We start from the raw sequence: 27,281 nt of genomic DNA, 5'->3' as shown, positions 1-27,281 counted from the left end.
GAGTATCTTTTAAGAAGCATCCTCCCTCAAGGAAGTCAGAATTGCTTGAATTGATGCATTCTGACGTTTGTGGCCCATTAAAGGTAAAGTCATTTAGTGGTGCACTTTACTTTGTTACTTTTATTGATGATTGTTCCAGGAAGCTATGGGTCTATGCTCTTCAGCGGAAAGGTCAAGTACTTGAAAAGTTCAAGGAATTTCATGCTATGGTTGAGAGGCAATCAGGCAAGAAGCTGAAATGCATCCGTAGTGATAATGGTGGTGAGTACCGTGGACCTTTTGATGTTTATTGCAGGCAGCATGGTATTAGACACGAGAAGACTCCTCCTAAAAATCCTCAGTTGAATGGTCTAGCGGAGAGGATGAACAGGACCTTGGTTGAAAGGGTTACATGTATGCTTTCGGAAGCAAAGTTGCCTAAGCACTTTTGGGGAGAGGCATTGCTTGCAGCTGTGCATGTTATTAATCTCAGTCCTGCAGTTGCTTTGAATACTGAGGTACCAGACAAAATTTGGTTTGGTAAGAATGTTAGCTATGATCATTTACGTGTCTTTGGTTGCAGGGCATTTGTTCATGTTCCTAAGGATGAAAGATCCAAGTTAGATAAAAAGACAAGGCAATGTATCTTTATTGGCTATGGTGAGGATGAATTTGGCTACAGGTTTTATGATCCTGTTGAGAAGAAGCTTGTTAGAAGCCGTGATGTACAATTCATGGAAGACCAGACCATTGAAGACATTGATAAGGTGGAAAAGACCACACCCGAGAAAGACAATAATCTCACTGATGGTAATTCGATGAGGTTGCCCGCTCACAATTTGGAAAATGTTGAAACGGAAGCTCAAGACAATGAGCAACATGATGATGTTGATGGTCAACAGGTTGGAAGTGGAGTAGAGGTTCCAATTGATGATGCTCAAGAGGAACATGATGATGATGATCTTGGTGATATACCTGAATCACCTCAAGTCCAACTCAGGAGGTCTAATAGACAGAAACAACCTTCTACAAGGTATTCTTGTGATGAGTACATAACATTGACTGACGGTGGAGAACCTGAGTGTTTTGAAGAGACAAAGTTCATTGCTATTACTGAAGCATGCAAGGAGTTATTATGGTTGAAGAAATTCTTACAGGAGCTTGGTTTTAGGCAAGATAACTATTCATTGTTCGTTGATAGCCAAAGTGCTATCCATCTTGGTAAGAATCCAACCTTTCATTCTAGATCCAAACATATTGATGTGAGGTATCATTGGATACGTGATGCTTTGGATGCTAAGTTGTTGGAGTTGGAAAAAGTTCATACAGATGATAATGGTGCTGATATGATGACTAAAGCATTGCCAAGAGGAAAGTTTGAAGTTTGTTGTGAGATCGCCGGTTTGGCGGTTATCTCCACATAGTTGTGAGGGGGAGATTTGTTGGGTATTGGGCTCCCTTCCTATGTGGAGAAAAGGCCCAAAATTTGAGAAGCCCATGTCTCACTTAACCTAGTGGAGAGGAGGCTATAAAAAGAGAGAGGCAGAACAATAGAGTTAGAATACACTGAAAGCCCTAACACATAGAGGGAGAGGTAGAGGGAAAATTCTGTTCACGTTTTTCATAGAGCTGTCGCAGTAAATTCGGCGCTGCGGATTCGTTCACCGTTGGATCGGGCTGAAATTTTTACAGCAGGTTCGGAACTCATTGCTCTTCATTCTGACCGATCGGATCTTTGATACGAGGTCTGAGTTGGGAGATATTAATTTCGCACTGCAGCAGTGATTTGTAGAGGTTTTCCTCTCTTGTTCTTCTCTATTTGAAAGCTTTGTTGCTTTGTTATTTGGTTGGGTGTTGGCACTAATTTGTGCTATTGATTGAGACTCTTTTTGTACTCTTGTTGATCATAGTGGAGCTATTTCTTTGGTCTGGACGACTCGTGGTTTTTACTTTTGATTTGAGGGGTTTTTCACGTTAAAAATCTTGGTTTTTCACGTTATTATTGCTGCTCTTTGATTATTGCTCCTCATAGATTCTTGCAAGTTAGGGGAAATTATATCCGCTGCATTCTCTGGTATATTGTTTGTTGTTGTTTTCCCCATCAGAGTGGTATCAGAGCTCTTGGTTGGGCTATATTTACTTGCTTGAATGATGGAGGCAAATGCAAAGATGATTGCTTTGAATGGTACAAATTATCATTTGTGGAAGGACAAGATGAAAGATTTATTATTTGTCAAGAAATTGCATCTTCCGGTTTTTACTACACAGAAGCCAGATTCTATGTCTGAAGAATAATGAGATTTTGAGCACCAACAGGTATGTGGTTTTATTCGGCAATATGTTGAAGATAATGTTTATAATCATATTGCTAATGAGACACATGCCAGAGCTTTGTGGGAGAAGATTGAGTCTTTGTATGCTTCTAAGTCGGGCAATAATAAATTATATTTGTTAAATTGCTTGATGAATTTGAGGTACAGGGAGAATTCTTCTATTTCTGATCACTTAAATGAGTTTCAAGGGCTCCTAGATCAATTGTCAGGAATGGGCATAAAGTTTGATGACGAAGTTATGGGATTATGGTTGCTTAATACTCTACCAGAGTCTTAGGAGGTATTTCGGGTTTCAATTACGAACTCTGCCTCGAATGGTGTTGTTTCTTTTCAGATGGCAAAAAGCGGTGCTCTTAATGAAGAGATGAGAAGGAAGGTACATGGTTCTTCATCTCAGTCTGAGATGCTTGTTACAGAAGCTAGGGGGAGAAGTCAGAAAAAGGAACATAAAGGTGGTAGAGAGAAGAGTAGGAGCAAGTCCAAGTCAAGATACAAGAATTTAGAGTGTCATTTTTGTCATAAAACTGGGCACATTCAGAAATACTGTTTTAAGTGGAAAAAGGAAAACAAAGACAAGAAGGGCAAACAAAGAGAGAATGACCATGATGATGATCGTGTCACTACTGCTACAGATGGTGATCTTGTTCTTCTTCGTGACTTTGAGTCCGTTAATCTTGTATCTGATGAGAGCATGTGGATTATTGATAGTGGTGCTACACTGCATGTTACACCTAGGAAGGAGTTCTTCACATCTTACACTTCTGGTGATTTTGGAGTGTTGAAGATGGGTAATGATGGTGAGTCTAAAGTGATTGGTGTTGGTGATGTTTGCCTGCAAACCAACATGGGAGTGCAGTTGTTGCTTAAAGGAGTCAAACATGCTCCAAATGTTCGTTTTAATTTAATCTCTGTGCAGTTGCTTGATGATTGTGGTTATGACAATCACTTTGGTTCTAGTAAATGGAAGCTCACTAAAGGTAACTTGGTTATGGCCAGAGGGGAGAAACAATCTAAATTGTACTGGACTAAAGCTTTGGTTGCTAAAGACAGTGTGAATGCTATGTATATGGAGGCATCTTTGTGGCACCGGAGGCTTGGTCATATAAGTGAGAAAGGGCTTAACTGCTTAGCTAAAAAGGATGTGCTTATGGGATTGAGAAATGCAGAATTGGAGAAATGTTCTCATTGCATGGCTGGTAAACAAACCAGAGTATCTTTTAAGAAGCATCCTCCCTCAAGGAAGTCAGAATTGCTTGAATTGATGCATTCTGACGTTTGTGGCCCATTAAAGGTAAAGTCATTTAGTGGTGCACTTTACTTTGTTACTTTTATTGATGATTGTTCCAGGAAGCTATGGGTCTATGCTCTTCAGCGGAAAGGTCAAGTACTTGAAAAGTTCAAGGAATTTCATGCTATGGTTGAGAGGCAATCAGGCAAGAAGCTGAAATGCATCCGTAGTGATAATGGTGGTGAGTACCGTGGACCTTTTGATGTTTATTGCAGGCAGCATGGTATTAGACACGAGAAGACTCCTCCTAAAAATCCTCAGTTGAATGGTCTAGCGGAGAGGATGAACAGGACCTTGGTTGAAAGGGTTACATGTATGCTTTCGGAAGCAAAGTTGCCTAAGCACTTTTGGGGAGAGGCATTGCTTGCAGCTGTGCATGTTATTAATCTCAGTCCTGCAGTTGCTTTGAATACTGAGGTACCAGACAAAATTTGGTTTGGTAAGAATGTTAGCTATGATCATTTACGTGTCTTTGGTTGCAGGGCATTTGTTCATGTTCCTAAGGATGAAAGATCCAAGTTAGATAAAAAGACAAGGCAATGTATCTTTATTGGCTATGGTGAGGATGAATTTGGCTACAGGTTTTATGATCCTGTTGAGAAGAAGCTTGTTAGAAGCCGTGATGTACAATTCATGGAAGACCAGACCATTGAAGACATTGATAAGGTGGAAAAGACCACACCCGAGAAAGACAATAATCTCACTGATGGTAATTCGATGAGGTTGCCCGCTCACAATTTGGAAAATGTTGAAACGGAAGCTCAAGACAATGAGCAACATGATGATGTTGATGGTCAACAGGTTGGAAGTGGAGTAGAGGTTCCAATTGATGATGCTCAAGAGGAACATGATGATGATGATCTTGGTGATATACCTGAATCACCTCAAGTCCAACTCAGGAGGTCTAATAGACAGAAACAACCTTCTACAAGGTATTCTTGTGATGAGTACATAACATTGACTGACGGTGGAGAACCTGAGTGTTTTGAAGAGACAAAGTTCATTGCTATTACTGAAGCATGCAAGGAGTTATTATGGTTGAAGAAATTCTTACAGGAGCTTGGTTTTAGGCAAGATAACTATTCATTGTTCGTTGATAGCCAAAGTGCTATCCATCTTGGTAAGAATCCAACCTTTCATTCTAGATCCAAACATATTGATGTGAGGTATCATTGGATACGTGATGCTTTGGATGCTAAGTTGTTGGAGTTGGAAAAAGTTCATACAGATGATAATGGTGCTGATATGATGACTAAAGCATTGCCAAGAGGAAAGTTTGAAGTTTGTTGTGAGATCGCCGGTTTGGCGGTTATCTCCACATAGTTGTGAGGGGGAGATTTGTTGGGTATTGGGCTCCCTTCCTATGTGGAGAAAAGGCCCAAAATTTGAGAAGTCCATGTCTCACTTAACCTAGTGGAGAGGAGGCTATAAAAAGAGAGAGGCAGAACAATAGAGTTAGAATACACTGAAAGCCCTAACACATAGAGGGAGAGGTAGAGGGAAAATTCTGTTCACGTTTTTCATAGAGCTGTCGCAGTAAATTCGGCGCTGCGGATTCGTTCACCGTTGGATCGGGCTGAAATTTTTACAGCAGGTTCGGAACTCATTGCTCTTCATTCTGACCGATCGGATCTTTGATACGAGGTCTGAGTTGGGAGATATTAATTTCGCACTGCAGCAGTGATTTGTAGAGGTTTTCCTCTCTTGTTCTTCTCTATTTGAAAGCTTTGTTGCTTTGTTATTTGGTTGGGTGTTGGCACTAATTTGTGCTATTGATTGAGACTCTTTTTGTACTCTTGTTGATCATAGTGGAGCTATTTCTTTGGTCTGGACGACTCGTGGTTTTTACTTTTGATTTGAGGGGTTTTTCACGTTAAAAATCTTGGTTTTTCACGTTATTATTGCTGCTCTTTGATTATTGCTCCTCATAGATTCTTGCAAGTTAGGGGAAATTATATCCGCTGCATTCTCTGGTATATTGTTTGTTGTTGTTTTCCCCATCAGAGTGGTATCAGAGCTCTTGGTTGGGCTATATTTACTTGCTTGAATGATGGAGGCAAATGCAAAGATGATTGCTTTGAATGGTACAAATTATCATTTGTGGAAGGACAAGATGAAAGATTTATTATTTGTCAAGAAATTGCATCTTCCGGTTTTTACTACACAGAAGCCAGATTCTATGTCTGAAGAAGAATGAGATTTTGAGCACCAACAGGTATGTGGTTTTATTCGGCAATATGTTGAAGATAATGTTTATAATCATATTGCTAATGAGACACATGCCAGAGCTTTGTGGGAGAAGATTGAGTCTTTGTATGCTTCTAAGTCGGGCAATAATAAATTATATTTGTTAAATTGCTTGATGAATTTGAGGTACAGGGAGAATTCTTCTATTTCTGATCACTTAAATGAGTTTCAAGGGCTCCTAGATCAATTGTCAGGAATGGGCATAAAGTTTGATGACGAAGTTATGGGATTATGGTTGCTTAATACTCTACCAGAGTCTTAGGAGGTATTTCGGGTTTCAATTACGAACTCTGCCTCGAATGGTGTTGTTTCTTTTCAGATGGCAAAAAGCGGTGCTCTTAATGAAGAGATGAGAAGGAAGGTACATGGTTCTTCATCTCAGTCTGAGATGCTTGTTACAGAAGCTAGGGGGAGAAGTCAGAAAAAGGAACATAAAGGTGGTAGAGAGAAGAGTAGGAGCAAGTCCAAGTCAAGATACAAGAATTTAGAGTGTCATTTTTGTCATAAAACTGGGCACATTCAGAAATACTGTTTTAAGTGGAAAAAGGAGAACAAAGACAAGAAGGGCAAACAGAGAGAGAATGACCATGATGATGATCGTGTCACTACTGCTACAGATGGTGATCTTGTTCTTCTTCGTGACTTTGAGTCCGTTAATCTTGTATCTGATGAGAGCATGTGGATTATTGATAGTGGTGCTACACTGCATGTTACACCTAGGAAGGAGTTCTTCACATCTTACACTTCTGGTGATTTTGGAGTGTTGAAGATGGGTAATGATGGTGAGTCTAAAGTGATTGGTGTTGGTGATGTTTGCCTGCAAACCAACATGGGAGTGCAGTTGTTGCTTAAAGGAGTCAAACATGCTCCAAATGTTCGTTTTAATTTAATCTCTGTGCAGTTGCTTGATGATTGTGGTTATGACAATCACTTTGGTTCTAGTAAATGGAAGCTCACTAAAGGTAACTTGGTTATGGCCAGAGGGGAGAAACAATCTAAATTGTACTGGACTAAAGCTTTGGTTGCTAAAGACAGTGTGAATGCTATGTATATGGAGGCATCTTTGTGGCACCGGAGGCTTGGTCATATAAGTGAGAAAGGGCTTAACTGCTTAGCTAAAAAGGATGTGCTTATGGGATTGAGAAATGCAGAATTGGAGAAATGTTCTCATTGCATGGCTGGTAAACAAACCAGAGTATCTTTTAAGAAGCATCCTCCCTCAAGGAAGTCAGAATTGCTTGAATTGATGCATTCTGACGTTTGTGGCCCATTAAAGGTAAAGTCATTTAGTGGTGCACTTTACTTTGTTACTTTTATTGATGATTGTTCCAGGAAGCTATGGGTCTATGCTCTTCAGCGGAAAGGTCAAGTACTTGAAAAGTTCAAGGAATTTCATGCTATGGTTGAGAGGCAATCAGGCAAGAAGCTGAAATGCATCCGTAGTGATAATGGTGGTGAGTACCGTGGACCTTTTGATGTTTATTGCAGGCAGCATGGTATTAGACACGAGAAGACTCCTCCTAAAAATCCTCAGTTGAATGGTCTAGCGGAAAGGATGAACAGGACCTTGGTTGAAAGGGTTACATGTATGCTTTCGGAAGCAAAGTTGCCTAAGCACTTTTGGGGAGAGGCATTGCTTGCAGCTGTGCATGTTATTAATCTCAGTCCTGCAGTTGCTTTGAATACTGAGGTACCAGACAAAATTTGGTTTGGTAAGAATGTTAGCTATGATCATTTACGTGTCTTTGGTTGCAGGGCATTTGTTCATGTTCCTAAGGATGAAAGATCCAAGTTAGATAAAAAGACAAGGCAATGTATCTTTATTGGCTATGGTGAGGATGAATTTGGCTACAGGTTTTATGATCCTGTTGAGAAGAAGCTTGTTAGAAGCCGTGATGTACAATTCATGGAAGACCAGACCATTGAAGACATTGATAAGGTGGAAAAGACCACACCCGAGAAAGACAATAATCTCACTGATGGTAATTCGATGAGGTTGCCCGCTCACAATTTGGAAAATGTTGAAACGGAAGCTCAAGACAATGAGCAACATGATGATGTTGATGATCAACAGGTTGGAAGTGGAGTAGAGGTTCCAATTGATGATGCTCAAGAGGAACATGATGATGATGATCTTGGTGATATACCTGAATCACCTCAAGTCCAACTCAGGAGGTCTAATAGACAGAAACAACCTTCTACAAGGTATTCTTGTGATGAGTACATAACATTGACTGACGGTGGAGAACCTGAGTGTTTTGAAGAGACAAAGTTCATTGCTATTACTGAAGCATGCAAGGAGTTATTATGGTTGAAGAAATTCTTACAGGAGCTTGGTTTTAGGCAAGATAACTATTCATTGTTCGTTGATAGCCAAAGTGCTATCCATCTTGGTAAGAATCCAACCTTTCATTCTAGATCCAAACATATTGATGTGAGGTATCATTGGATACGTGATGCTTTGGATGCTAAGTTGTTGGAGTTGGAAAAAGTTCATACAGATGATAATGGTGCTGATATGATGACTAAAGCATTGCCAAGAGGAAAGTTTGAAGTTTGTTGTGAGATTGCCGGTTTGGCGGTTATCTCCACATAGTTGTGAGGGGGAGATTTGTTGGGTATTGGGCTCCCTTCCTATGTGGAGAAAAGGCCCAAAATTTGAGAAGCCCATGTCTCACTTAACCTAGTAGAGAGGAGGCTATAAAAAGAGAGAGACAGAACAATAGAGTTAGAATACACTGAAAGCCCTAACACATAGAGGGAGAGGTAGAGGGAAAATTCTGTTCACGTTTTTCATAGAGCTGTCGCAGTAAATTCGGCGCTGCGGATTCGTTCACCGTTGGATTGGGCTGAAATTTTTACAGCAGGTTCGGAACTCATTGCTCTTCATTCTGACCGGTCGGATCTTTGATACGAGGTCTGAGTTGGGAGATATTAATTTCGCACTGCAGCAGTGATTTGTAGAGGTTTTCCTCTCTTGTTCTTCTCTATTTGAAAGCTTTGTTGCTTTGTTATTTGGTTGGGTGTTGGCACTAATTTGTGCTATTGATTGAGACTCTTTTTGTACTCTTGTTGATCATAGTGGAGTTATTTCTTTGGTCTGGACGACTCGTGGTTTTTACTCTTGATTTGAGGGGTTTTTCACGTTAAAAATCTTGGTTTTTCACGTTATTATTGCTGCTCTTTGATTATTGCTCCTCATAGATTCTTGCAAGTTAGGGGAAATTATATCCGCTGCATTCTCTGGTATATTGTTTGTTGTTGTTTTCCCCATCAGAGCCGATGGTTAAAATTGGCTTAGACGAGTGCAGGTCCCTGTATCGAAAGTCTTCCTGGCAAGAGTTTCAGGTAAGCGTGTCCCGTTAAGATGAACGGCGGTACGAGAAGGGGTACTCGTGGTTGGGGATGCTCCAGTATGGTCCTAGTATCGAAAGTCTTCCTGACAAAGGTCCCAGGTAAGGGTTCCAGGTAAAGCGTGTCCCGTTAAGAATAACAGCGGTACAGAAAAGGGCAGAAAATGAGTACTCGTGGTTGGGAATGCTTCCGCTGGAGGGGGAGTGTACCAATGTGGTTGAAGGGACTCACCCTTGAGGGGGAGATTGTTAGGAATCCAAGTGTGAGTCTAAGTCCCACATTGACCAGAAATGAGAAAGTAGAGCACTATATAAGAATCAAGACCCATAAACCTAACGCCTTAAGGTTTTGGGTTGAGAGTGGTGTCAGTATCTTATGTGGTTAGGCTCAGATCTCATTGGTGTTGTTCTCCCCAGTGAAACCCCCTCTGTAAAACCTGACAGTTATGAACCTTTATTTTTGTATAGTGTTTAACTTTGTCTATTCTATCCAATGTTGAACTTTGACTGACACTTGGACTATTCCCAACACTTATTAAGTTAGATTTTGTTTCATTTTAATCCCTCTCTAATGATAACCTTAAAGATAGTGAGTAAGTATGACAAGTCTCTCACGAGTATGTTCAATACACTAATCTTTCGCAAGTAAATGTGTGTCAATATAATTGTGATAGGAGTTGGATGTGTGTGCTAGTGTTTTGTAATGATGAGTGAAACTTTAGTAATAATTTATGTAAAAGCCTAACACTAAATCATTAAGTTTGTTTTTGTAATAAAAGATTTATTTAAAATTCTTGTATGTTCTTTTGTTTTATCCAATTAGTTTTTGATCCCATTTTAAAAGCATTAGTTTATCATTTTTCTTTTTTTCCTTGTGTTGTTTGTTTATATGCGATGATCGTATATAAATAGTGAGCAAAGATAAAAACTGATGGGATTAATAGCTCAAGAACAGGAGTCAGTCACTGCTATTTTAGAAAAGTGATTAATTTAGAAGATCAATTATTTGTCTTTCTTTTAAAAAAAACCATATCAAATATACTTCTCATATTTTGAAGTATTAGAAAAAGTTATTTTGAGATTTAATGTTAAAAATTGTAATAATCTTTAAAATTGTTTATATAGATATGTATGACAATTTTTTTTATTGATGGTATTAAGTAATGACTTAAAGTTTTTGAATTCAACTCTTATGGTGTTACGATATAGATGTAAGACAAACCGGTATCTGAAAGTAAAATATGTCTGAAAGATTTATTTTAAAATTTAATTCATTCACCTTTTACATAAATGAATATTAGTATGTCATAATAATAGAGATATGTGTAAATTGAGTTTAAAGAAAACATCCCATTTTTTGTTGGTATGTTTAGTTAAATATATATAATTATATGTGACGTTTATTTATTTTATGATTTATGTTTTTTACAGTTTTAAGAGAAAACAATTTACTTATTTTTAAAAACTCTGATGTGTAATGTGTTGTTGAGAAGGATAAAAATAAAACAATAGACGTGACAGGAATTTAGGCAGCAGCATGCAGAATCCTGAAAACGCGATTCTGTGAGCATAGGATGCCTCGGAATCAAAGTCCAACGGCAAAGTTTGTAGTTTTGCGACTAATCTGTGGGTCTGACAAACGTTACGCTTTTCTTCTAAAAGATAAACACCACAATGTAACGTGTGAGTACTACGTCAGACAATACTACAACCTTCTTGTGAAGGAAACAATCTTAGTTTCATCTTTTAGAAATTTGACTTATCCACTTTATCTTACCCAAATTAATCAACTAAATTTTCTGTGTTTTGGAAGTTAATAAGTGGATTATTTGGTAAGGTTTTAAATCATTCAAGTACATATCATGTTTAGCCATGACATCGAACTCAATCCACATTTTTGCTGTATATATATTAACTATTAATGTACCCATACACGTAAAGTGGATAGGTTTATTACGCTGTTTTGAAAAGAATTTATTTTTAATACAAAGAATATATTTAGAGGTCGACAAAATAATTTTCTTCTATTTTTTATTTTTTAATTTAGAGAATTAGTATCATAAAAAAATATGAAGTCACAATTTATATTATCTATATTTTTTATCTAGCTTCTAAAATCAAACAAATTTTACTTATATTTTTCATTTCAAATTTACATCCAGATACAATTTAGTTTTAGAGATTGTATCAATTTATATATCAATCAGTAATATATCATTTACACATATAAAATACACATTCTCTTTAAATATCCTTAAGTGAAAACCCATCAAAATAATTTATTTTTCTTTAAAAGTGGGATTAAATTCACTCACATGAAAATTTTTAAAATTTTTGGACACTCTCCACATTGAATATTTAAGATTGGTAAACAAGAACTCTCGGTCTACTCTCACTCTATTTCTGTTTCTTCCACGTGAGAGACAACTTATTGAAAACGCAAAAAAAAAAAGAAAAATCTTCTTCTTCCTAAAGTCCATATCGTCATGTCCTTAGGATTGTTGAAAAAATTGAAAACACGAATCATCTTCTTGAGACATGTAGTGTATTGTCCTTAAAAATAAAATTTATTAAAGATTTAAAGAGTATTAATATAACTCAGAATAACAAAAGAAGAATGAGAAATAAGAGAGAATAGAACTTGAAGAAAGAAAAGTAAAAAAATATAAGAGGTGCTTTTTTTTGGAGAAAGGATAAAACACTTGTTTAAAGATGAAGAAAGAGTTGAGATAACAATAATGATCAAATTATTGCTATAACTACCGAATCAAAACCGCTACAACAATAATAACAAAATCAAAATCAAAATTACTCTTGCAACTTTCATATGTCTACCATAACAATTCAAAATATTGATTTTACAACAGTTTCATTGTAAACATTTATATTTACTCAAAGAAAATGAGAGAATTTTTGAAATGTTTTTTTTCCAACTAATTGGAATTTTATTACTTATTTGATGTATCAATTTAAAACATAATTTTATTTTGATTTATCATAGACTATTTAAAGTCCTATACTGTAATCATTAATCTTAACTTCTAGTTACATCATTAATCTTAATTTCTAGTTACATAATTACGTTAAATGTCTAAAAGAACAACTTTATTACTTTAATCCAGAACCACAATTAAAAACGTGTGGCTAGAAAAAAAAAGAAGCATACTAAGACATATTTCTTTCCTGATTTACATCATCAATTAATTAAAAAAATGTTTTCACAAGATTTTAAATAACTATTATAAAAAACAACTGTTGACCGAACATCTTGTTAGGTGATGATAATACAAAATTATGATTAAGCAGTAATATAAAGATCTTTAAACAGTGGACAGAATAATAAAATAAAAAAAATGTATGAAATTTAATAAAATTGTAAGGAGAAAGTTAGTTTGTTTATGATTTGTAGTTCCGTCATGCTCACATATTCACACAATATTTGTTTTAAAATTGTATTGTTTTTCCTCTGCCCTTAACCTATATGACATGACTTTGTGTAGGCATGGGAATAGTAGAAAGAGGCATAGGATAGCGATATGTTTCCTTTTCTCTGTTCAGTTTTCGTTAGGATGGAATCTCAGACACAAAATCAAAAAGATAAACCCAACCCTTATTCCTACAATATTATTGAGGTAGGATATCCTTCTTCTTTTTTAATAAATTTAATTTATTTGGATATCTCCAATCCAAATTTCATACTAAACTTTATTAAGATTATGAGTTATAATTATAAAAAATATATTTTTTTAATTTATGTTTTTTTTGTAAAACCAAATTTGTAATAAACAAGATAACATAAGATAAGTTTTGTCGAAGTAAGTATTTTTGGCATACCCGTAAGTATATTTTTAAACTTTATACTTTGTTTTGTGTAGCACTCTTATTATATTATGCTTTTCGATTTCAACAACCAACAGCCATGGTTATGTGTCATTGTGTTCGTTATCTGAACAAATAAAATAAAATAAAACTTTTTTAATACGAATTACTCTACTTTGTTTGCAAACCGTCTCCCTGCAAATTAAAAAAAAAATTAATATATTTCTTAATTTAGTATAAAATAATTTTAATTTTGAAAGATATATTTTTCTTTTTTCTCTAAAAATTTATATAGAAATTTTTTTTTTCAAACTAAACCTGTTTCAGTATTTAACTGTGTGTAAAATATTTAATCATTCCAAATAAAAAGATGTAATTAATCAATTGAATTAACAATACTGATGGTACAATAAACTAGTGTTTAATGTTTTCCAATCACAAATTATACTTTTTTAATATATTTAAATCTGTAACAAATATAAAGTAATCCTACTTTTTAAGGTCAATCTTAACATCATATATCTATCTCTAACTTGCTTTTGAAGGAATAATTTTAAAAGGTTATTTTGAAATTTGAATTGTTTTGATTTAAATTTTCTGTTTCTAAAAATAGTTTTTTTAGGTAATAAATTAAATTTTTAAATTTCAAATTTCAATAAAACACACACATATATATATATATATATATATATATATATATATAAAAGTATAAAAGTATTAAGTTATAACCGTGTAACCTTATAAATTGTTACATCACTGAATTTTGCCAATTCAATATTTGAATCATGAATATTTGTTATCAATATATTTTTTTTAAATTGATAACTTATAAAAAAATATTAGTTAAATAATGTGTATTTGAGTATATATATATATATATATATATATATATATATATATATATATATATAAACTATAAATAAGATAATTTTAAGTTAATATAAAATGTTGAACAAATTTGTAATGAAATAAAAAACATGATTTATTAAATTTTGAATAACAAATGTCGAGTCTGGGACCGGCATTGTTAGTCTTTATTTTAGGTATGTGGTTGATAAAAAAAGACAAGCATGCCAAATACTAATCCCACTGCCTAAGGAATTGTTGTTAAAGGTAGTTACTTTAAAGCATGTTCAAACACAGTGTTGGTTGTTAAAACAATTTTTTCTCAGAACTTTACCCATATCAAAGGAGTTAATACCACAATTACACTATCATCATCTGTAATTGCAAAAAATAATAGGAGGGTGAAAAAGTTTGGATTTTTGTGATGCCCTGTTGATGAAAGGATAGTTATTTTTATGGCAAGGTTTGAAGGAGGGATAAGAGAGGTTGGTCCTAAACTTATAAGGGGATACGTATATCACATATACTTCACTCAATCACTTACAGTCACGGGAAGCGCGTTGAAGGGGATATGTATGTGGAGCTACTACTACTGTGGGCCCAGTTTTACCAAGTCGTATAACGCGCTTATAATGGACCCACTCATTCTACCTTGGCTAAGATGTTGTTGTTGTGTTGTTCCTCCTTCTTCTTTCACCCACTTTAACTTAACCGTTTCTTTCCTCCCTTCCCCTGACTCAACTCAATCATCACACAGTGATGGTGGCGTTGTCGCTGTTTGCACAATCAAAATCCAAAGGTGGCAGTAGATGACGAGGAAAGTTGAAGGCAGAGAAGCATCCCAGACTCGGACAATGGTTAGAAACATGACACGGAAGTACTAAAAAGTCGAACTACGAGAAGGAGAGAAGAAGAACGCACGCTGGGCTCTCTACCCCTTTTATCATATATTTTTTTGGACCTTACCGTGTTGTTTTTCTTGTCCTTTATTGTTTCCTGCTTCTCTTCCCTGTCGTATCCACACACTATATATGTAACTTTCTGCTCCCTTTCTTCTTCCTCTTTATCTTTCTCCACTCTCTGCTCTCTGTCGCATGTTGCTCGATTTTAATACCCAACAACACACCATACCCATTTTTTCTTTATTCCCTCACCCATGTCGCTCAAGCGCCGCCCCGATGACGGCAAGACTCCAGACGACAAGCGGAGGAAGCCGCCTCCTTTCTCCAGGTGCGTGTTCCACTTGGAAACTCCCCAATTGGGTTTTTCAATTCCAGCTGAATGTGTCTTCTTTAGGTTCAATTTTGTTCTGGGTGTCCCTGTCAAAATGCTCTCGTGGGATCAGGGACTTCAGGGACTTCCACGTGTTTGTTTAAATGTAAAGCAGACTCAACCCTCTTGTTTGTTGATTGTTTAACCTGGAATGTAGAATAAAAATGGAAGTTATCTCAATAGCGAATGGAGATGGCAAATCAAACACATTAAATTTGTCAAGTGCTATAATTTATTAACGGAACTGTGAAGTTTTTCTTTCTGACATTGGTTGTAATGAATAATGTGTAGTGTGGTGCGTGACGTGATGAGATTACAATCACTCGGGCATTTGCTGGAGCCAATTCTTGAACCATTGGTTCGGAAAGTGGTATGAATTTTACCTGTCATAACATTATGGATTAGTTGCATTTATTTATGTTTCTGATTTTCAATTTTGTTTTCTGTTTATGCTGTTTCGTGAAGATATGATATGTTCATTATTCTTGGGCGCTTCTTGATGGTTTGTGGACATGATTGTTCTTCTTGGAATAATTGAATTCATTTAGTCAGACAATTAAATTAGTGCTTGTGAGTATCACCATGGTTTGCAGGCTGCAGATAACTTGTGTTGCATTCACCTTGTTGGCCCAACACCAGGTGCCACCATTCTCCATTGTGGAAAACTTCAGACTGCTTTCTAACCAAACCATTTTCCATATAAAAGCCTATGAATGTTAGTTCTATCGAATGCAATGACTATTGGATTTTGAGTATTGTCACAGAAGAAGACTCACAAACCAAAGATATACTTTAGACCTACTTTGATTTGACTCATTTCAAAACCTGTCATTTGACTTTGATGTACTGAAACAAGTTAGGAAATATTTAATTTGATAAAATTAAGCTACTCACCTAGTTTCCTAGACTTGTCTATATCTATAAATCTATAAATGAAATGAAAAACCAGGAAAAACGAAGGAAAAGAAAAAAGAAAACACTTGAAGAACTTACCTGGTTGAATTTGTGCTCGTGCAATTATCTCCTAAGATGTCAACCTTTCTTTTTGGTTGGTCTTTGACTGGGACGATCATGTGGAGGACTTACAAAAACTGAATTTTATGCTTCCATTATTTTTCCTGTATCTTGAAAGCATATATACTGATTTACACAAACAAAATACTAGTTCTTTTAGGTTATTTATTTCATAATTTAACCCTGCACCCTGCTTATTATATTTGTGAGATAAGTGAACCAATAAGATGAAGTCCTGTTCATATTGGGCAATGAGTGTTAAGTCCAGTAATGCAGCAAAACATAATTCCCTTTCTAGGACATTAATGTTATGAACAATTGGATGTGATTTTTTATGGAAATCATATGTTAATTCTCTCTCTCTCTCTTATGAGGTAGCATGCTTAAATTTTGATCCTATAAATGTTAGTTCCACTTTTACTGATAGTTGATGTCAGACACCAATCAAGTATGTGATCTCTTTACAGGTTAAGGAAGAAGTTGAAGCTGCCCTAAAGAGGCATTTAACCAGCATGAAACAGTAAGAAATAATCTCCTGCTGATTATTTAAATTCCAGTAACTTGGACGTGGTATTGAGCTAAAAGAATGGACTTGGAAAAAATGCTGTAATTGAATGATTTGAAATTGTGTAGCTTGACTGAAGTTATTTCTTATGCAACCTTTTTACTTGTTTTCAGGACCTGTGGGAAGGAGTTGCATACTACTGAATTAAGAAATTTGCAGCTGCAGTTTGAAAACAGCATTTCTCTGCCTGTCTTTACTGGAGGTCGGATTGAAGGAGAGGATGGTTCTAACCTAAGAATAAGTTTAGTTGATGGCCTAACTGGGGAGGTTGTCTGTACAGGACCTGAATCCATGGCTAAGGTGGAAATTGTAGTTCTTGAGGGTGATTTTGAAGAAGAAAGTGATATTTGGATGCCCGAAGAGTTCAAGAGCAATATTGTGAGAGAGAGGGAAGGAAAAAAGCCCCTTCTTACAGGAGATGTAATCTTATATCTTAAAGATGGTGTTGGTATGGTGGGTGAAATTTCGTATACGGATAATTCAAGCTGGACAAGGAGCCGCAGGTTCAGGCTTGGGGCAAGAGTTTTGGACAACTTTGATGGTGTTAGAATAAGAGAAGCAAAGACAGAATCATTTATTGTCAGAGATCACAGGGGAGAATGTGAGTATTTATATCTGTTTAGACGTATTAAGATCTGATGTTTGCAGATGCTATCAAAATTTACCTTTTAGACTAATTTTGAACTCTAGAAGGCTGAGATGTTTATGATACGAAAATGTATGCAATTGACATAATGCGGTGATAGGTTTGCTTAAAATATTTTTATGTGGAGAATATCGTAACAAAAAACCAGGACACATGCTGTTTACTGGTCCTGATTTTTTAATCTGATATTTCCATGATTTTCTTTTTGGTATAAAATCAATTATTTATCTTCATTCTATATTTATTTTTTGGAAATGAATTGAAAGTCTAAAAAACTGAATCCCTTGATTACAGTAAATATATATGTATAATAGAACATATTAACAAGAGAGTAATTTAAACTTAGTTTGAATATCTGATTTATGGCTGCAGTGTATAAGAAGCACCATCCTCCTAGTATGTCGGATGAAGTTTGGAGATTGGAAAAGATAGGCAAGGATGGAGCTTTCCACAAGCGTTTGAGTCGGGAAAAGATCCTTACTGTTAGAGAGTTTCTCACGCTTCTCAATCTGGATCCAGCAAAGCTGCGCAGTGTAATAATTTAAAGTGTTTTTTTACTTTCAAATTGTTTTTGTAGTTTGTCATTTGAAGGGATTTGGCAATAACTTTCATTGGCACTGTTTAGTTTTCACCAGTCATGTTAACTGTCAAGGCATTTAGATTAGCTTTGTAATTATCAAATCAGAAACCTCCAAGGTAATAGGTTTATACATTGATGAAGACATCCCATTCTGTTACTGTCACTAGCTTGATTAGGCTCTATGGGTGAATCATTATCATTATATAAAAGTAAAGCACTCCTTTGATTAACCAAAGTTCTGAATGGTAAACATTCTAATCATTGGTTGGAAATGTGCAGATACTGGGCACTGGGATGTCTGCAAAGATGTGGGAAGTAACTGTGGAGCATGCTCGAACTTGTGTACTTGATACAACTAGGCACGTGTACTTCCCTTCTAATTCTCAGCAACATGGTGTGGTCTTCAATGCTGTGGGACAAGTGACTGGACTGCTTTCTGAATGCGAGTATGTCACAGTAGATAAGCTGTCTGAAACTGAAAAGGCATTTATCCCTCATCACCTATTACTTGCTTTACTCTTCCCTTCTCTTATTTCTCTTTAATAATTAGCAATGATTTTCCACCATCAGGTTGAGGCTCAAAACACAGTTGCTACTGCATTAAGACAAGGGGAGAAATATGCAACTTTTGAAGATGAAGATTCTCTCATGGAAGGGTCTTCACACTTAACTAATGTACTTCACTCTCACTCCCCAAGCTCTCCCAAGACTGAGGGATCAAGTGCCAACAAGCTTTTGGGTCCCCAAAAAACTGGAGGATTCAATTACCCCCAAACAAATGCCTCTTCTCCAGATATCATGTCATCCATTTATTCTGTTGGTGGAACTAGTAGCTTGGATGACTATTGCTTGCCTAATTTCGACAACATGGGCCTCAGATATGATCAGACCCTCAGTTTTCCTGTCCAAGTCTCCAACTCTTTGATCTGTGACACTGATTCAATGGCTCATGCTTTTAGTGAAGAAGATCATCTGCAATTTTTTGATACTGATCTTCAATCTCACGTTGAAGCTGACTTACAGAGTGCTGTTGATAGCTTCATGCTCGCACGTTCTACAGCCAATGGTGGTGCGCAGAGGAGATGGAGAAAGGTATGCAACGTCCTAAAATGGTTCATGGTTAGGAAACGAGGAAACCAAATACAGGTAAGGTTGTGAAGAAAATGAAAGTTCAGTTACTAATGTACATTGCGCTCATGAATGCGACAAAAAATTATTCTGCCCCTTTTAAAGAGAAAAAGTTATGGTTTCTCTTAGATGTAAGTAAATACATCTGTGCATTTGTTCTTAAAGCTTGCCAGATGTCATAGAATTGCTCTACCCTTTGGTTATTAATTTTGTATATACTTGTATTTTACGGTCAGGAGAGGATTTCTGGTTGTTGGCAGATGCTTAGTAATTTCAAGATCCAGTTACCTTTATTCTGGATCATATTTTTGTAAGCATGTTGTCTAATAAAATCAGTTTTTTTCCGAGAATGTTGGTTCACCATGAAAACTTTTATCAGATATCTGGATGTTCTTTATACAGGACAGTAAAAGTGTTCACACAGAACCTAGTAATTCCAGATCTGGTTCAGTTGCTTCTAGATGCAGATCCAAACGCGCAGAAACTGATCTTATTTAAGATAAAATCTCTAAATATAAAGCAATCTTGAATTAAAATATTGAAATTATAATGAATTAGTTGAAAATCTAATCTAAATGAAATAGAATAATGCTTTATTATATAAGACTTGTGAGTAAAAGTGAATATTATTTTTGATAATTCAAAGAGTACAAGAAGGATCAATATTTATATAACTTTGATCACGAACACTATGGCAGAATTATGGACATTAGATAAAATTTGACTAATACAAATATGGAAATCCTTCCAAGACAATCCTAATGAAAAAAAAAAAAAAAATCTAATTAAATTTGTAAAGTAAACAATGCACATTTCTTGTTACACATGCTAATACTTCTATCCATAATTGTGAATAAAATCTTAAAATCGTTCCGTAAGTAACCTGTTATTAAAAATTTCGTCAGTTGATTTTCAGAAAAAAACATGTTATCTCTGTAAAGTAATTGTGAAATATTTCCTCTTTGAAGTACTTATTTATTTCTATACGTTTTTCTCTGCTTGTTCAATTGGATTATGGCAAATTCTAATGTAAAAGATTTTTATATTACCAAAAGATTGTATTTATTATGAAACTACGAGTTGATTCATGAAATATATGTAAGCAAAAAGGCTTTTTTCTTCAGTAAAAACATATGGGCGTACGAATTTTTGTAGAAGTATATACAAGAAATTTATAACTTATATTATCTTATTGAACCAAAGACCATGTTTTAAGAAAAAATATTTCACAAGAATCTTTCTCTAGGTGTATTTTAAAGTTAACGTAAACAAATATTTAATGTAGAGAAACAATTATTACTGATTTAACCAATTATAACAGAAAGATTGGCAAATTTATTTTAAATTAAAAATAAATAAAATTAAAAACTTTGTATATTCTCAAGATATTTAGTATATTTAGTTTTTCAATATTTTATTAGTCCAGAAATATAAATTACTTAATAAATAATCTACACCATAAGAATTTAAACTAATTAAATCCAATTTAAAAAGCATGAAAAACACAATATGTGAATATATATGTTTTAAAAATTTATCAGCTAGTCCAATTGTGTTCTATGTTTTTCAATTTGATTTTATTTTTCTAACATTCGAATTTATACTTTCTATTTTTTAGAGAAAAATATGTATTACAACGTAACTTTTCTTAATTATTTAAGTAGGCTAATCATATTTTTCTTCTCTCCATGTGTAAATATGGACAACAACGATAAAAAAAAATTAAACCTTTACTTGCAATTAATGTTGGAGCTTTAAAAATGAAATCGAGGTATTGAATGAAGTTCTCAGCTAACACAATAGTGTATGAAAGTTTATTTTTCTTTTCTGTGGTTCCAAAATTAATAATATTCTATTTCTTTATAATTATATTCCATGTACTATGTAAATATAAGATTTTTTTACATAAGTTGATCTATTCACTTATCCACACACACAATCACTTCTATTTTTTTATTGAGGTACTATTTCTCTATCCATTAACGCCAAATGCCTTAGCTTCGTAGTTAGTACAGTTTTCACGATTTGTCAACATCATTAAAGTCGCAACAATGAGTTTGAAGAAGTACGAGAATATATGCTTGCAATAATTTAGTCTTCCATTAACAAAAAAAGAATATTCTTAGTGTCTGTTCTGTATATGAAATCATGTATCATATATTTAAACATTTTGGAACCTTCAATTTTAGGATGTTTATCGCAATTCTACTTTTATTAACTTTTGAAGTATTCGTTGAAGTTTAAGCTGCTGAGTATTGCATTCTATGGATTTTGCCTACTATTCTTTTATCTTGATAATGATAGTACGAGCCTCTCAAATAAATTCATAAGTGATTCAAAATAAAGCATATCTAGATCATGATGGTACCTGGCTCTCAAATAAAGTTTTAAAGTTAAATATTTTGTTTTTGAAAAGAACCTCTCTAAAAAACTACGAAAAAAGTTATTCAAAAATGATGGGCCACTAATGTTTTGCTTTTCAATTCTTGAATTGTTCATCAACCACACCTTTTTTACCTAATAATAATAATAAAATTAAAGTCAGATATTTCGGCCAAGCAATTTTTCACAGATTAATTTTTTAAAATTAACAAGACAAGGTCATTGGTCAACGGAAATTTTTATAAATACCCTTCTTACTGAAATAGTTCACTCCTTTTCCTAGTCTTTATCTTAGGTTAGATGTAAGAAAATCATTTGTGATTTGATATTACTTTTAGTTGATGTTTTTGAAACTAGACCAAATTCATCAAAGTACTAGTTCAAAAAGATTCAATCGGGGTAGAACAAACATTAATAAAATGACTAATAATTCAATATAACATCTAAAGTAATACTAAAAAATGTTTTATGGTTGGTTGGTAAGTTTAGAAGGTAATTCTAGTGCAGAAAAGAGAGGGAAAAACACGTAAGGTATATTGCAGCAGATGAAAATGTGAATACACCTGAATGATTGAGACATGTACATCTGTCTGGTTGATGGTAGAATGGTCATTTCAGCAGAGGCTCTGCCGGTGCCATTGGTGGCCCAAAGCCGTCATCAGCTAGTCCCAAATCAAATCATCAAACTGGCCATTATGAATACAGCTAACTTTGTTTTATATTTGTCTTTTGTTCAACTCTTAAATATTAGACCAATGGACAATTCAACATGATCACCACCTGTTTGAAAATTTTCCCATCCCAGAATTTTGAAAGAAAGTATTCACCCTCTATTCAATTCTCCAACTGAGATGGCATCATTTGCAGGCACCACCCAGAAGTGCACAGCTTGTGAAAAGAAAGTATATTGGGTGGAACAGCTTACTGCTGACAACAAGGTGTACCATAAATCGTGTTTCAGATGTCACCACTGCAAGGGCACCCTCAAGGTCAGACCAAACATAGGATCGTGCTTTTAGATTTTCTTTGCTCCGAATTTGATCAAAGCTTCATTTGAGTTTTTACTCTTAGATTGGTTGAATGATTGTTTTCTGTTCTTCTGGTGGATTGATGATGATTTGTATGATTTAATGCATGGAAAGTGTATCTTTTCTTCCTTTATGAGGACACGTTGCTAAGAGTATCTGCTAGAAAAATATGTTCTGTTTCCAGTAATAATCATACAATGTGACTTGAGTGAGATATAGGAAAAAGGAGCATTGTAATCCTAGAATTGAGGGTTGGAAATAGACCAGAATTGATGATATCTATTGTACCTTAGAGAGAATGGTCCAGTGTGAATAACAGATTGAGATATGTTACCTGTTTTTCAATCTGAATAAGGAGAATGTGGCCCTGAGTAGGGAAGAGGCCAAGATGAATCCATGTGGCGAATCCATATAGTAAAGTGTAGAATAAAAGGATATTCCTGTTGGACACTAATTTCAGATGAATTTGTTCCTATTTCTACTTCATATCTTTCAAAGAGTGCCCAACACTATTCTCCAGATGCCATTTCCATCTTTAGCCATGAGGAAGAAAATCCTATTTTTCACAACAAAATTTTCAAGAAATTTAAACTAATTGACGTGGTTGACTGGTAGAATAATTACTGTGTGAGATTGCATTTTTCCTATATCTGATAAACTTTTTGTACCTTTCCTCTTGTGATAACTGTTATGCATTTAATTGCAAAGAACCTAATCTTAGATGCTTTATGTATCTTTATTTTATTCTACTAATAGTAATTTAAGAATTCATATTTGGATTCTGAAAGTATACCATTTATCTAACAGCTATCTTCTTCTCGATGTTTGAGATTTGGATGCACGTTACTTAATCCACGTCGATGGTTGTCCAACTCACTCATCAAATTTTAGTTTTTCTTTTAAAAACTTTGAATCTGTAAGCCTGTTTTGTAAGCCTGTTTCATCAGACACTGACTTGATCAGTGGAGGAAGTTTTAGAATCATGTGACAACTTTCTATTCCATATTATCTGTTTTAAAACTTTGTTTTTACTTCACATATATAACACTTTTAAAATAAAAATTTATTTATTGTTTTCTCAACAATATTTTTCTTATTTATCATTGTTGCTCTCAAACATTAATTCATAACAATAAAATACTTTTTACACGCAGAATTTAAAATAGAAACTTGTTTTTGTTGTGCATCCTGCAGCTGGGTAATTATTGTTCCTTTGAGGGTGTCCTATACTGCAAGCCCCATTTTGATCAACTGTTTAAGATGACTGGAAGCTTGGACAAAAGTTTTGAAGGTGAATTAATGCTATATATGCAGTTATTTTTTGAAAACAAATACTTCTTTTAGTTTTAGCAATGTACACTCTTCTCAAGTTATTCTGTTATATTCATGTTTGAAGGTATTCCAAGAATTGCTAGAGTTGAAAGATCTGCAGATCAGGTTTTTACACATTCTTAATACACACAAAAAAAATCTTTCTATCGTTAGGATTCTTGTTTAGGATTGTAGGAAAATGCATTTGCTACAAGTAAAAAAAAATTAATTCCCTTTGTATTGTCTCTGGGAATTCCACAGGTCCAAATCAACAACAAGGTTTCAAGGTTGTTTTCTGGAACTCAGGAAAAGTGTGTTGTTTGCAAGAAAACAGTGTACCCAATTGAAAAGGTATATAATATTGTTAGTGATCTTCAGATCTTCCCATTGTTAAATATTTCTCTAAAACAAGTGTCTGTAGTAGAAATGAACAACTAAGAATCTATGTACTTAAATTTTTAAAAGATTAATATCATAACAGGCTTTAAATTAAATTAGCAGTAGATACGTTCTTAGTGCTTATTTTAAAACCAAATTCACTTTGGAAGATGATTATTCTAGTTATACAAAATCATTAGCTTAATATTATTAAACGTGGAAGAAGCACTAGAAACAAAAATATAATTTTCCAGTATTTGTTTAAAAAGGGGAAATAAACGAATTGAAAGAGCCAGAAATAACAGCGAATAACGCATCTCACACTCTGGCATATAAAAATAATCAATTATCATCATCCATTTTTGCAATGGAGACACAAAAAATAGGAGACAGTAGATTCAAATAAAATATATAATACTAGAGAAGATAAAATAAAAAAAAAATTAAGTTATTTGTTTAAAATTTTACGAAGTCAAATGCACACATTCATAGGGCACTTGGCATCCCAAGATATACCCCAGAAAAAGAGTGACCATAAACAGCATAATGAAAAACTTAACTACCTGAAACTAAATTAGATGATGTCTTTTTTTACTGATGGCACAGTTGTTTCTTCAGGTGGCTGTTGATGGAAAATGTTACCACAAATCTTGTTTCAGATGCACCCATGGAGGTTGTGTGATCAGTCCATCAAATTATGTTGCTCATGAACATCTTCTTTATTGCAGACACCACCATACCCAGCTCTTCAAGCAAAAGGGTAACTTCAGCCAATTAGTGAAGCAAGAAAATCTCCAACTCACCACTCAAAACACCACACAACCTGCAACTAATGGCACTGCAAGTCCACCTCATCACTCTTCTTAGGTTTCACCAAGTGTCCCTGTTACACTACCAACTTCTATTTCTTTCATTATTTATGTTATAATAGTTGTGTGGCAAGCTTGTAAACACAACTTTAAACTTATTTTTGATTGTTTTTGTTATTTTGCGTTCAGAAAGAATTCATGTATACTTCCATTAAAGTCCTATTGTTGGCCGCTTGGTGCATATACTATGAATATTTGAATAAACTTATAATATTTTAGGTAGAAAAATATAAATTAAGATTACTGTAAATGTTTTTCTATTAACTCATGCACAAATTAATCTTTTTAAGTTATAAACAAAATTATTTTATCTTATTTTTTAAATATATATATATAGAAAAAAAAATCAAAATGTATTCACCGAGTCATGAAAAAAAAAACACAATATAAAAATATTAAAGTATGTAGTGAAAATAATTCCTCTTAGTAAAATAAGTGAGAATTAGTAACAAAAGAAAATGACAATATTCACAAAAACATATATCAATATTTTTAATGTAGAAAAATTTACTCAATGTTACACCGAGAGAAACAAATATACAAGTCAATCAATGAAGTTCTAAGATTAAATATAAGGTTAAATATAAGTACAAAAAAGTCAAATTGAAAATATGTTTACAATTAATTAATACATCAAAACAATAATATTCTAAAAAGAACAAAATTAAAATAAAATAATAATGCGAAATTGATTTTTATGACCACGTACATTCGATCGATGAAGTGAAAAATTTTATGTCTTCAACCTATTTTGAAAATTTCAGATCAAACAAAACAAAAATTACAATTTTATTAAGAGGGTATTGTTAATATGACAATTGATTTTTTTTCTCTTCCAAAAGAGTGTGAAAATAACACTCTCTTACTTAAAAGATTCATTTTCACGTAATTCAAAATTTTGTTAAAAGGGTGTTCAAAACTAATGTATCTCTGTCTGAAATAAGATGATATTTGAAAAAAATGTGTGTTCTACAGTCAAATTAAGTCCTTCCCAAATGTCCAGGTTTTGATTTTAAGATTTTGAATTGTTGTACAACTAACATGTGGGTTGAGTGTGCACGAGCTGTAAACATGTCCATGGCCGAGAAATCCGCAACCACTCTAGTTGCCCTGTGTATGAGGGATTTGTTTCCAAGACAAAGATTATATACACTTTTCTCATTTATTCCATTTTTTTGTGCAGCCTGGAAAATGATTTAACAATGAAAACTTAACACTTATTACTTTTACATGTCATTTGGAGAGAGAAAACAAAAATCTAAAAATCAGACATTATCAGTCAAACTTTGAAGGCGGTTTCTTAAGTTGTTTTTCCTAGCTGTTTGTTTCTGCTGTCCAACCACAATTGGTTACTTTATACACATATCCTCACTCTCACTCTTAACAAATGTTTGGTTGAATTTGCTTCCAACAAAGATCAACGTCTCTTTGAAACCATAATTTAAAAATCAATGCAAAAAAAAAGAGACAAAATAGACATCCACTTCCTCTTTTTCAGGTATGGATATCACATACATGCATCTCTAGCTAGTATTGTTGTGGAACTGTGGTGTGAAAGAGATAATACAAATTAATGACCCAAACATACATAACTGCAATCTGAGAGAGAAAAGGAAGGTTTTGCTCGAATGATTGTTCATCATACAGAAGGGAAATAAAGTGGGAAAAAAAATAAACAGACAAAGAAAAAGCAGGAAAGAAAGAATGCAGTGGGTGATGTTATGGATTTTTTAAACACAAGGAAAGCACTTTGGGAAGAAAAGTTAAAGAAGCCAAATATTGGTGGGCCGTGTGGAAGGAATTCTATGTAGTCGATGATGGAATCTTGAGACCCCTCGTGCAGTGCAACTAAATTTCATGCGTAGGAAGTGCACGAGTGGTGAGCTGGTTGCAATTGTCCTATTCTATAGTTTTTCTTTCATGCTTTTTTAATCCTTCTTGATGCAAAATCTTTAAGTAAGGGAAAGAAAACAATTAAAAAAGACAAAGCAAAAATAAAGGCTCTTTTGCTTTACCAGCAATAGACAGAGAGAAAGTATAGAGACGAATAATTCAATGGGCCACAACAAAAATAAAATGTTCTGCTTCTAATGCAACAAAAAATATCATGCATGTCTAAAGTCATGAACTGCATAGGCACATCTATTGCAACTGTGTTAAAGTAAACCTTGTGTTGTGTTGTGTTGTGTTATGTCGTGTCACATCTTCCTTCTCCTCACTCCTTTTACTTTTCATTTCTACTC

General features: G+C 34.3%; 2 protein-coding genes across 3 annotated transcripts; both read left to right on the top strand.

Annotated features, from left to right (window-relative positions):
• The first annotated feature begins 14,524 nt into the window (after nt 1–14,524).
• On the top strand, nt 14,525–19,420 carry LOC114177722 (Calmodulin binding protein-like protein). Of its 2 annotated transcripts, XM_028063202.2 has the most exons (8): nt 14,526–15,095; nt 15,162–15,243; nt 15,429–15,507; nt 16,619–16,671; nt 16,830–17,317; nt 17,735–17,895; nt 18,222–18,425; nt 18,513–19,420. In XM_028063202.2, exons 3-8 carry the CDS (start codon nt 15,445–15,447, stop codon nt 19,098–19,100), a joined length of 1,557 nt encoding a protein of 518 aa, XP_027919003.1. In that variant the 5' UTR covers nt 14,526–15,095; nt 15,162–15,243; nt 15,429–15,444; the 3' UTR covers nt 19,101–19,420. The 2 variants fall into 2 exon arrangements, with proteins under 2 accessions (XP_027919002.1, XP_027919003.1); XM_028063201.2 differs by lacking the exon at nt 15,162–15,243 and having other exon boundaries at nt 14,525–15,095.
• Nucleotides 19,421–21,918: 2,498 nt separating this feature from the next.
• LOC114176930 (LIM domain-containing protein WLIM1-like) lies at nt 21,919–25,219 on the top strand. The gene is made up of 5 exons (XM_028062134.2): nt 21,919–22,441; nt 23,675–23,771; nt 23,877–23,917; nt 24,053–24,142; nt 24,788–25,219. The coding sequence occupies exons 1-5, from the start codon at nt 22,304–22,306 to the stop codon at nt 25,034–25,036; spliced, it is 615 nt and encodes a 204-aa protein (XP_027917935.1). The 5' UTR covers nt 21,919–22,303; the 3' UTR covers nt 25,037–25,219.
• The last annotated feature ends 2,062 nt before the right edge of the window (nt 25,220–27,281 follow it).

This window comes from Vigna unguiculata, chromosome 3 (assembly GCF_037176805.1).
Source record: "Vigna unguiculata cultivar grain cowpea cultivar isolate G323 ecotype 2 chromosome 3, ASM3717680v1, whole genome shotgun sequence".
NCBI lineage: Eukaryota > Viridiplantae > Streptophyta > Magnoliopsida > Fabales > Fabaceae > Vigna > Vigna unguiculata.
Note: the sequence above shows the minus strand (reverse complement) of the source record. Positions and strands in the feature narration are given on the sequence as shown.